We start from the raw sequence: 11859 nt of genomic DNA on the forward strand, positions 1-11859 counted from the left end.
GCTCGCGAGCTGGCTCGAGTTGGCTCGTTATAGCTAACGAGCTAAAATCTTGGCTCGGCTCGGCTTGTTATCATAACGAGTCGAGCCGAGCCGAGTCGAGCCAGCCGCGAGGCCGAGCGAGCTAACGAGCTTCGAGATTTTCGTCCAGCCTTAGTTCGCCCCCCCCCCCCCCCCCCCCCCCCCCCCCCCCTCGTGTCCCGTTCCGCCCCTCGAGTGCGCTCTCTGTGTCTACTCTGGTGGCGACGACTGGGGGTCGGGGGACCGCCGTACGCCAGGTGCCCAGGTCCCCATCTTCGGGCCCTTCGCCAGTTCGCCGGCGACGAGCATCCACCAGGTACCCCCACCCCTCCTCTTCCGTTCATGCTGTGCGGAACCGAGCGCCCAAACCCTAACGTATAAGCTATTTGTATTCCGATCTGATCTGACCTATTTACAAGTGTGTAGTATGCATGTATTATGCCTGCAAAACTTCGATCTCTTTTTCCCCCCTGTAGCTAGGTTGTTCTCTCAGCATATATAGCAGTAGAAATTCCTGCATTTTTTAGAAATCCGGAAGCTTGTCTGGTTGGTTCAGTTTTTCTTCTTCCTGCCTTTTTGATCGTTCAAGGTGTTGCACCAACTGTTCTACTCATTGCTTTTGTTGGTTCACACCAACCAAATTCATTGCTGTTGTTGGTTCTCACCAACCAATGTAGTTGCTGCTGCTATCAATACTTCACTGTTAATTGTTAGGGGGTGCAATGTCATGCCCTTACTCCCTTGCATGCTAAGTACATACTAGTAAGGGAATTGTGTGCTCTATTTTATCTGTTTGATTTGATTGTAACTTGGCCTTTTTGAAAATCCGACTCCTTCCACAATTTACAATAAACTTGTAATCATGTACACTGGTTTGAAGCGATTGTGTCACATAGTAATAATAGTTTCAGCATTTTGGGAACCACATGTCATGCCACTTTTCTGTTTCCTCTTTTTTTTAACAGTTTTATATTATTCCATTTGCTGCAACCAAGATAACGTTTGTTATTTGTAGTTCTGGATCCAGATGTTAGTTGCAGAGGTGCTCAGAGCTGGAGCGTACATCTCTAGGTTTTCTCGACATGCATGCAAAGTATACACTACTAGTGAAATGTATTGTATTGCGGTAGCATTTTGCATCTAAAGGCTTTTGAGTTCTGACAAAATGCAGTTTCTTGCCTCAACAGAGGTTGCGGACTGTACTTTGTTGAACAAGTTGCAGTAGAAACTACATGCTTGTTCTATAGAAACTTTCAGACTTGTGAGGGTTCTGTTATGTACCGCTTCTTTTCTAAAGAAAAATAGTTGACTTTTAGAAAACATAATGCATACAGTTTCTTTTATTGAACTCTTAGAAGTACTTGAGAGTTTAATTTATCTGCCTACAGTTGGTTGTATTGAACACTGGGAAATCCTGGGCCTTTGTTGTTCAATTATGATTATATTTCTGTATACTTTATTTTTTTAATGGTTAATCAAATTGCTGGCTTAGCTAATGCTCCCTCAAATTCAGGTTGCAAGATTTTCCAGCACTGCTTGCTCACCCATTTCTCAATTTAGAAAACCTCAATTTCTGTACCTGAGCACCAAATCAAGACCATACCACTTTAGTCATTCCCGACTGATGGCAATGGCTGCAGCTCCGGCCAATGGTGATTCACAGAGTGGTCCTCAGAGGAACTATCAGGTTGTTGTTGCTGCCACTCGTGACATGGGCATTGGGAAGGATGGGGTCTTGCCATGGAAGCTTCTTGGTGATCTTAAATTCTTCAAAGAGCTTACACTAACTACATCTGATCCTGCCAAGAAGAATGCAGTTATAATGGGAAGGAAAACATGGGAGAGCATTCCTGTTAAGTCAAGGCCATTGCCTGGTCGTTTGAATGTCATACTTACTCGATCTGGTAGTTTTGATTTTGCAACAGTAGAGAATGTTGTTATATGTGGAAGTATGAAGTCTGCCTTAGAACTGCTAGCATCAACTCCATACTGCTTATCAATTGAGAAAGTTTTTGTTGTAGGAGGTGGGCAGGTACTGAGGTGAGTAATTTACCTTTTGGAACAGCATATTTACATGTATTCTGTTGCTGCATGTAACTGTGTTGCAATGCTATTCACCCTTCTGCAATATTTTTATGTAGAGAATATCTTAATGGACCTGCATGTGAGGCTATCCATCTAACTGACATTCAGTCGAGCATTGAGTGTGACACTTTCATCCCTCCAGTTGACTTCTCAGTGTTCCAGCCATGGTATTCATCTTTCCCAGTGGTAGAGAGCAACATTAGGCATTCTTTTGTGACTTTTGTTCGTGTTAGAAAGTCAGTGGCAGAAACTCATGAGTCAAATGGCAAGGATTCAACTGAGGTTGATACCAAGAATGACAAATTCGAAATAGAGAATTTCTCTTTTCTCCCCAAGATGGTATATGACCGCCATGAGGAGTATCAATACCTCAATCTTGTTGAAGATATTATAAGGTCTGGTGCTCAGAAAAATGACAGGACAGGAACTGGAACATTGTCAAAATTTGGGTGTCAGGTATTTCTCCTTAACTTTGAATATTCAATTTGATCAACCAGGAAAACTAATTTGTCATTCATTTTCTTATTAGATGCGGTTCAACTTAAGGAAAAATTTTCCTCTGCTGACAACAAAGGTATGCAAACATATATGTTGTAATTTTCAGATTTAACAGTGAGTCAAAATTTGCATTAGGAATGTGCTGCAAATTGTTTAGTTTTTTTATGATATGTGAGAAGAAACAAAGGCAAATCAGTGTTTACAAAGTTGTATGTCTTTAATGCTTTGTGCTTGTTAATTTTCAAATGCATGTTTATTAAATTTGTACTGTCCTTTCATTTTCTTTTATTACAGTATTTGCAATCAAGTTGATGCTGGTTTAATTTTCTTCTATTATTATGACCCCCATACTCTCTTTTCTGAATTCTCAGTTTTTGTTGAATCATCTACTATAGTTTAGTTATTATTTATCTGAGATAGCTATACACTTATTGATATGTTATTAAGATAGACATATTGTGCGAGACCATGAGTACATTTTATCCTACAGTTCATTGTATTAATAGAGCTCTTGTGTGCTACATTTATTGTTATCTAGACACAGATATGTAGATCCAGTGCAACATTCTTTTCAAACATTCTACCACTCTGTAACTCTTTTTTTATGCATACCTGCTTACCTGTAAAACATTCCCCTCAACATGCGAATAGAGAGCCTTAAGGCCACCATCTGTTAAACATCAAGAGTCCAATCCAAAGTTCAAAAGAAAGTTTGAAGCACTATGTTACTATATATTTAGCTACCATTTCTTGACTAATGCAATAACATGTGCTCTTTAACAGAGGGTATTTTGGCGTGGTGTTGTCGAAGAACTCCTTTGGTTCATCAGTGGCTCAACAAATGCAAAGGTGCACAGGATTAAAATGGGTCTAGTGCTGTCTTTAGCCAATGTTTTGATTTATTGTAGGTATTTGCCTTAATCTGTATTCACAACTCACATGCCATGATGCTTAAAGACCATGCTGTTTTGATACCTGCTGTGAGGGGTCTTTAACCATGCTGTGTATTCACAACTCACATGCCTTAATCTTATCTATTGGACTTGAAACAGATTGCCCTCATTTTCTTTGAGGGGTTAGTTCCAACAATACTTGTACCAAGGTCATGTATCATTTCTGTTTGGTTCATATGTCAACCTTATTAGGGTTTTTTGGGGGGCAGAAAGCCACTATTACTATTTACTTAGGTCCTTTTCAAATGTCAGAATTCTTTGTGTGTGTGCGTGTGGTCGCATGCACATGCGGTGCAGTGTTTTGTTTGGGGATTCTCTTCCCTATGTACTCTCTTTTCTTCCTTAGGGCTCGTTCGTTTAGGGTGGTTCTGGGCAGGAATAGATCCTGGTTGAGAGCAGTGTATATAAATTAGATAAGTGTTCCTGGCCAGAACAATTCCTGACCTCAGAACCCTAGGAACCGAACAGGCCCTTAATGAAATGATGTGCAGCTCTGCTGAGTGTTCGAGAAAAAAGAAATGACAGAATTCTTCACCAAATCTTGAGTGGATTAAACTATTTCTTGAAAGGTCCTGTTTTCTAAACACGCCCTTCAATTTGTAGGTTTTGCAAGAGAAGGGTATTCATATCTGGGATGGCAATGCTTCAAGAGAGTATCTTGACAGGTATCTATTGGATATAAGCTGCAAATAAATTATATCTCCGTTCTTGATATCTAATCCACCTGGCCATCTTTTCTAGTGTTGGCTTGGCACACAGGGAGGAAGGTGATCTAGGTCCAGTTTATGGATTTCAATGGCGTCACTTTGGTGCTGAGTAAGCTTGCATACCTCTCCTTCCCTCCTCTCCTCGTACAGTTTCTTTTCTCGTGTTCATGTTTTTTGATAAAGTTGACATATTTGACAGATACACTGACATGCATGCTGACTATACTGGAAAAGGTTTTGATCAGCTAATGGATGTGATTGACAAGATCAAGAATAATCCTGACGACCGCCGGATAATTTTGTCAGCGTGGAATCCTTCAGATCTTAAGAAGATGGCTCTTCCTCCTTGCCACATGTTTGCACAAGTTAGTATAATTTGTCAGCTTGATTTAAGTTTAGAGTTAACTATTGGCCTGTTTTGACTTTTCCATGATGGGCACCCTTGTACTAATCCATTGTAAGTTGAAAATTAGTTTTTTTTTTACTTTTAAATTACAGAAGATTGGTGAACAGAAATTTGTTCCTTGATAATTATGTTTTTAACATTGCTTGCATCTTATTTTTGATAATTTTGTCAACTAACAACATTTGCATTCAACCTCACCTTCCAGTTTTACGTCGAAAACGGGGACCTATCCTGTCAGATGTATCAACGCTCTGCAGACATGGGGCTTGGTGTTCCATTCAACATCGCATCATATTCTCTTCTGACATACATGATCGCTCAAGTTTGTGGTAGGTTCTTAATGCCTTACTGTAATATTTCCACTTAGTGCAATGTTTATTGTGCACCTTAATACAAACCTTATTGGATGTACTGTATATCAGTGTTCTAGTTTAGACTAGTTTCATTTGGAACCATTTATTCCGCACTTTGATTTTTCTTTTTTAGGTGTAGCAACAAATCTTCCATGTTTGTCATACCACACACACAAGTCTTGGGGCTATATTCTAGATATTTTTGTAACAACTTGTGAATAATTTGTTGGATTTGTGATGCCATCTTGTATGTTGTCCCTTTGTTTCTTTTGATGTTTCTTGTATCTAACTGATAGAAGCTAGTAGTCTGTTTTTCAACTCTAACCCTTTATGTCTTAACATTAACCCTTTGTGTCTTAATCTTGCAAGATCTTTCTCTTGGAGATTTTGTCCATGTTATAGGGGATGCTCATGTCTATAGAACTCATGTTCGAGCTCTGGAGGAGCAAATTCAGAAGATGCCTAAACCATTTCCAGTGAGCCACTCCTAATAGAACTATTTTATCAAAAATATGAAATCTGCATATATAAACTAATGCTTCGATGTTTCTTTTTGTTTACTTTCTGTGACCATGCATCTTCTAAGTTCTATGTGGGGCCTTATGTGCAGATTTTGAAGATAAATCCTTCAAAAAAGAATATAGATTCTTTCATGGCATCAGACTTCAAGCTGGTTGGCTATGATCCTCACCAGAAGATAGAGATGAAAATGGCAGTGTAATGGTAATATATTTTCTATCATTTCTCCTGGTGGATTGTCCTTATCTTTGGTCATTACAAGTTTTACTTGCTCGCTGGCACAAAACAGAGATCTAGTGCTGGCTGTTAGTATGCATTTTGCTGAGATTAACCTTATCTGTCAATCACAATGATACTGCTCTTTTTGTCCCTGATATCATCAGTTTTGTGCTGGGACCATGCACTGGTCTTTTCATCGATATGCCACTGCAGAGTCTTGAACTAAATGCATATAGCCGGAGGCTCCCACATGAGTGGGGTCTGGGGAAGGGAAAAACCAAGGCAAGCCTTCCACCCGCAAATCTGCGGAGAGGCTGCTTCGAACCTGCGACCTGGTGACTCAGTGAGACAGATCTCACCACTGCACCAGGCCTACCCTTTGAACTAAATGCATATAGGCTCTAATTTTTTTTTTAGTTGCTTCACGTTTTGCTCTATTAATTTTTACAGGTGGCTTAGCTGGAGCCCCAGCCTTTGGACTCGGTGGGTGAAATCAGTCGGACTGGTACTACATAAAAATTAACTGGACATCGCACTGCTTGTTTTTGGTGATGGTGCTGAATGTTCTGTGGGAGACGTTTCTCCCCTTATTAGTCGTGATTGTGTACTCTGGTTGCTAAGTGAACTTTACAAAACCGGCTCCCTTTTATCTGGAGCGAGTTGATGACTCGATTGCGAGTGAGATGATCTGGGCATACCCTGTTGCAAGGGCCTACTGGTGTGTGCCCCTGTGAGGCTGTGACGTTTGCACCACTGCCACGTGAGAATCATGTAACCGAAATTGCTGTGTACCTGGTAGAGCTCCGTACTGTTTGGTATCCGGTTGCCTTATTTGCGTGCCCTGATTATTTCAGTTTCCAGTTTGGGCGCAACATAACGGCTTTCTGGTAGGTTTTTAAGAGTCCAATCTGCTGCATTTTTCTTGTGCTGTGCTGCTGGGGTGTAGAAAGTACAGAGCTGTGCATGACGAAGACGGGTTCAAGTGCTTCACTTGCAGCGACGGTGTTCGATTTGGAGCCGTGCGGTGCAGGTGCAGCTCGTCAGCATTAGTAATCCTGCAACTGTGCAGTCAGTTGAGCTCGAAGATGCTGAAAGAGTAGGATGATGCGGCCCTAGCAAGTTTGTAGAGCTGACCTCGCTGTTTCACTGGTTTTCTTTTTCTTGATGAGTCAAGTTTGATCAGGCTTGGATTCCTGGTTCCTCTCGGCGGGAGCCACGAGCCTTTACATCGCTCCTAGCACTTCCCGTGGAGATTCGGAGCCTGTATAGCAATAAGCAAATCAAAGTTGGGTTCCTTGTCTTCTCCACATGTGCAGCGAATCAAAGTTGAGTTCTTGCCCAGTTGGTTGGGCAAAAGTCGTTTCGTCGTAAACGATCGTGGATTATTTACTGCTGGCTGATTTAGCTGATTTAGTGTGAGAGAAATACTGTTCTAGTTTATAATCCACGATCGTATACGAGCAAGCGTGACTTTTGCCGGGCCAACTTTGATTTGCTGATTGCTATATAAGGAGTGGTACAGTACGTCAGCAAGAACTCTTGATTCCAATTGAGGGCGGCACGTTGTTGCTACTGCAGTCCGACTTAACAAGAAGTCACTGTTCTATTTTTTTTCATCAAAAGATCCGTCATCGGCTTGTTTTTATAAGTGGAGAAGGAGAGTATAAAACGTATGAGCAGCACAGATTTTATAAGGCTTCTAGAGTTGTTCTTGACTGGAATGCTTGTCACCTTTGAAAATAATAGTCTAATTTACACTTAAAAAATAAAGACAACAGCTCAACTTGGATGAAAGAGATTTATCAATCTAAAGATTTGATGTGGCCTGTTCTATTGGTGCATAGGTGATCATTTTCCTGAGGCGCTTGTTTCCTACATAACACAAATTCGTGATTAACAAAAAAAAATGTGGAAAGTGACAGAAAATTTTGATAAAGTTTAATCAACAAAACTTCTCAGTCCACTAACTTAATACCTAGCACAGTTGTAGATGGATCAAAAGGAATCTATTCTTGAGAAATGAGTGGAAGGGGAGGGACGGGGAAAGAGTCAAGGGCAAGATGGTCCTTTAACTGGGTGTGGTGTGTTGTGGACAAAAACAATGGAGTCTTTTACTTGTATGCCATTAAAAAAGATGGTCTAATCGTCTATGTCCCTAAAAAGTTCGATCTATCGTCAGTGTCCAAGCTCGAAAAACTTTTCTCTCTCACGACATTCTGTCTATTTGCAGTACTAACGGTGTGAAATGTGGGTGGCAAAGGACTTGAATGCCCCTGGAACTTTTGTTTCTCATGTGCCACTGCCTGCTGAGCGGCAACCTGATGGCTTTTGGCGCCAACAAGGTTGGCCTTGGCGCCAACTTGCCCTGCTCTATATATAGCCACCCCTTCCCTTCCATTCCCACTCACCTCTCTGTCCACTCAATCCCTCTCCTCTCCATGGCCATGTCTGAAGGTTCAAGCTCTTATGAGAGGCGGCTCACTAGGCGCGTTTTTTGCCCCAACTGTAGAGTGCTGGCCAATCGCTTCACCGCGAGGACAGAGAAGAACACCAGTCGTGTCTTCCACAAGTGTCCCTACTTCTCGGTTTATCTCTCTTCTTTGTTCATGCTATGCTCTTGTTCTTCTAATCTGTACTAGTGGTTCTAATAAGAGCGCTCTTCTAATAATCTGGTGCCCAGGCTGGTGGGTGCCAATTCTGGAGGTGGGAGGATGAGATGGATGTCACTCCATCACAGGCTGGCTATGCTACTCCTTTGCCTATACAGGCAATGGATCCAGTGGCTATGCAGGCAGTGGCAGCAGCACCTACAACAGCTTTAGCTCAAGTGGCCAACATGAATGAAGCTTTCCAGGCTGCTGGCAGAGGTGGAGTTCAAGACAGGGCAGATGGGGTTATGCAGCAACTTAAATGGATTGAGAAGCTGGTCTATCTTGCAATATTTCTTGCCATGTATGCAATAATGAAGAAGTAGGGGTGTGTGTGTTTGCCATTGTATGTTTATGCATGTATGGATGAACAATCAATGAATGAAGGTTGCAATGGCATTTTAGACCACAACAATGCTTAACCATGAACCAAAATGACATCAACAACATCAAATTAGTCCAAACTGGATGAAACTAGCATTAACTTGTCCAAACATTACATAACATCACAGGAAATCATCACCAACATTGTTCAGTTCAGTTCATTTCACCAACATTACATCACAGGAAATCATCACATCACAAACATTGTCTTAGGTTTTCAACAAAGCAAAAACCTATGCTTTAACCAAGTTTTCCAACAAGTTTTCATCCCACAAAAAGACAAGTTTTCATCACCAACATGTTCTCAGGTTTACCAAGCAAAAGGCCATTGATGAGTCACCTGTGCTTTAACCAAGCTGTAGGTTCTTCTTGCCTCTGGTATTTGTAGCTGGGCTAGAAGGGTCAGCTGCAACCCAGCATACATCCTTCCTTGGTGTAAGCTTCTTCTTGACAGCAATTTTCTTCCTTGGAGGACTGGCAAACTGGACAAACTCCTACTCCTTCAGTGGTGCCATCACTGTGGCACTGCCTGTTGCTTTAGTGCTGGTAGGGTTAGGGGCTAGAAACACAGTTTGAAGAGGAACAGGTTCATTGGATCCAGTTCCAGATCTTCATGAAGTAAACAAACAGTCACAAAGTAGTACCAATGAAATGAAAAAGATGCATACAACCATACCTACCAGTTGAAGCTGATGCACTTGTAGATGAGGCCTTGCTTTTCTTGACACTTGATGCAGATGAAGTCTTCCTCTTCCTTTTCTAGGGTACTGCATTATCCACAGCCTCATTTGGTGGGTAAACCATCCCAACAGATTGTCTAGTAACAACAATGCTTGTCTCTGTGTTGGCTAAAGCTGCTTTCTTCTGCCTCTTCTTTGGGAGACCCCTATAGGCAACATAAAGCAAAAGTTAGCCAATATTACAATGTGATGAAAGAGCTTGATGAAACAAGTCATGATGTTTACCTTTGCTGTTCCATTGCAGCTATGTCTGCTGGATCACCATTTTTGCAGGTGTACCAGTGGTGCCCTAACTGATGACATATAGGGCACTCATGCCTCTTTATCTTCTTCCTGCTACCTCATAGTGCTCCTTTGTGCTTGTTCTTGCTTCTTCCAGATGTGGACTTCAATAGAGGAGGGTGCATAAAAAATCCATGTGTGGCTTTGGGCCACATGGACTTGTCTGGAATGGATGGGATCACACCTCCATATGCAGCTCTGAACTTCTCAACTAAGTAGCAGTCATCTACATAGTCCTCTAGCTTTGCTCCTAGAATTGAGGTGATGTAGGCTGAAAGGATCAAGATGCCCAAGAGGAGGGGGTGAATTGGCCTAATTCTAAATTCTCTTGCAATAATCAAATCCTACGGATAGCCCAATTAACCCCTTATGCCTAGAAGAGTGTTTCTATCAAATTAACGCACAAAAGACTTGCAACCTATGTTTCAAACTTACTCTAGCATAGCAATTCTATGAATGTAAAGACAAGTATTGAATTGCTCAAAGTAAATACTTAAAGTAAATGCTCAAAGTAAATGGAGAGAGGAACGCGGCGATGTTTTGTCGAGGTATCGAAGAGTCGTCACTCTCCACTAGTTCTTGTTAGAGCACCCGCGCAAGGGTGTAGCTCCCCCTTGATCCGCGCAAGGATCAAGTGCTCTCTACGGGTTGATTCTTCGACACTCCGTCGCGATGAATCACCCAAAGCCGCTCACAACTTGAGTTGGGTCACCCACAAGCTCCATCGGGTGATCACCAAGCTCCCAATCACCACCAAGCTGTCTTGGTGATGGCGATCACCAAGAGTAACAAGCACGAACTCTCACTTGACCACGCAAAGCCTAATGAGAAGATGGATGCACACTTGTCTACTCTTGATTCACTAATGAGGTTTCACTCTTGGATTCTCAAATCACAAACACCTCACTAGGACCTTGCTCTTCTTGGCACTCACAAACGTGTTTCTCAGCTGTTGGAATGAGCAAAAGTATCTCCACACACGAGTGGAGCTTCTATTTATAAGGCAGCCTAAAAAACAAACAATTATGAGCTTCTGCGGGATGACCGGACGCTCCGATCATTTTGACCGGACGCTCCGGTCAGTTCAACCCGCGCAACAGTTTTCAAGTGATGACCGGACACTATCAGGGTCCGGTCAGTAATGACCGGACGCGTTCGGTCGCTCTTGGATGCTTACTGTACTCAACCGGACGATAGATACTCAGGGTCCGGTCAGCACTGACCAGACGCGTCCGGTCATACTTTCTCAAGTCTGGACCCTTACTGGAGTCGACCGGACGCTGGCCCTCAGCGTCCGGTCACATTGACCTTCCAACGTCCGGTCACACCAGACTTGTTCTCCTCGGTCAAATGAACTGACTGGACCCTGCGGCCAGCGTCCGGTCGCACCGGAGCCAGCGTCCGGTAAGTATTTGACCCTCCATTCACTTCCAACTCTCGATCATTTGTGAATGAAGTTTGCTCCAAAGGATCTTAGGCATTCATAGGAGCTACCTAGAGCTAGTTTTAATAAGTATGCACCACACCTAACTCACTAGACTCAACTAGGTCAAGCTACCCGTCTATACCCCCCTTAATAGTACGGCCAAAGGAAAAACAAAGTCCTAAACTACTCTAAGTGTCTTTCCAACTCCAATCGACACTTAGAACTAGTCATCCTTAACCTTGTCGACCATCCTTTGAAAACCGAAACGATTTCCATCGTAGTGGCATGACAACTTTGATTGCCCAATCGATCTCCATTACCATGACCTAACTTTATTTGCCTCTGCAAAACACACGTTAGTTATAGTAATCTTGTATTGTCATTAATCACCGAAATCCAACTAGGGGCCTAGATGCTTTCAATCTCCCCCTTTTTGGTGATTGATGACAATACTACCTCAAGTATGTTAGTGAGTGAGGTTTTTGACAGGCTTGGTTCATATAAGCTTTTGTCGATAAGAACAAAAGAGTTAGGCAAGCTTATATGACCCAAGCCAACTCAATGTACTCAAAGGATGTGAATTAAGCATGAGTACGACTAACATAGCTCATTTGCATCGGA

At 42.3% G+C, this 11859-nt stretch overlaps 1 protein-coding gene across 5 annotated transcripts; it reads left to right on the forward strand.

The window, feature by feature from the left end:
• Positions 1–266: 266 nt before the first annotated feature.
• Positions 267–6576, forward strand: LOC136481906 (bifunctional dihydrofolate reductase-thymidylate synthase-like). Of its 5 annotated transcripts, XR_010764905.1 has the most exons (14): positions 287–334; positions 1034–1111; positions 1532–2058; positions 2160–2559; positions 2633–2677; positions 3385–3450; positions 4158–4219; positions 4296–4370; positions 4461–4626; positions 4873–4996; positions 5390–5496; positions 5631–5743; positions 5923–6128; positions 6209–6576. XR_010764905.1 is itself a non-coding variant. In XM_066479184.1 (13 exons), exons 2-12 carry the CDS (start codon positions 1046–1048, stop codon positions 5739–5741), a joined length of 1749 nt encoding a protein of 582 aa, XP_066335281.1. In that variant the 5' UTR covers positions 287–334; positions 1034–1045; the 3' UTR covers positions 5742–5743; positions 5923–6576. The 5 variants fall into 5 exon arrangements, 4 of the variants coding, with proteins under 4 accessions (XP_066335284.1, XP_066335281.1, XP_066335283.1 ...); XM_066479184.1 differs by having other exon boundaries at positions 5923–6576; XM_066479186.1 differs by having other exon boundaries at positions 5972–6576.
• The last annotated feature ends 5283 nt before the right edge of the window (positions 6577–11859 follow it).

This window comes from Miscanthus floridulus, chromosome 9 (assembly GCF_019320115.1).
Source record: "Miscanthus floridulus cultivar M001 chromosome 9, ASM1932011v1, whole genome shotgun sequence".
Taxonomy (NCBI): Eukaryota; Viridiplantae; Streptophyta; class Magnoliopsida; order Poales; family Poaceae; genus Miscanthus; species Miscanthus floridulus.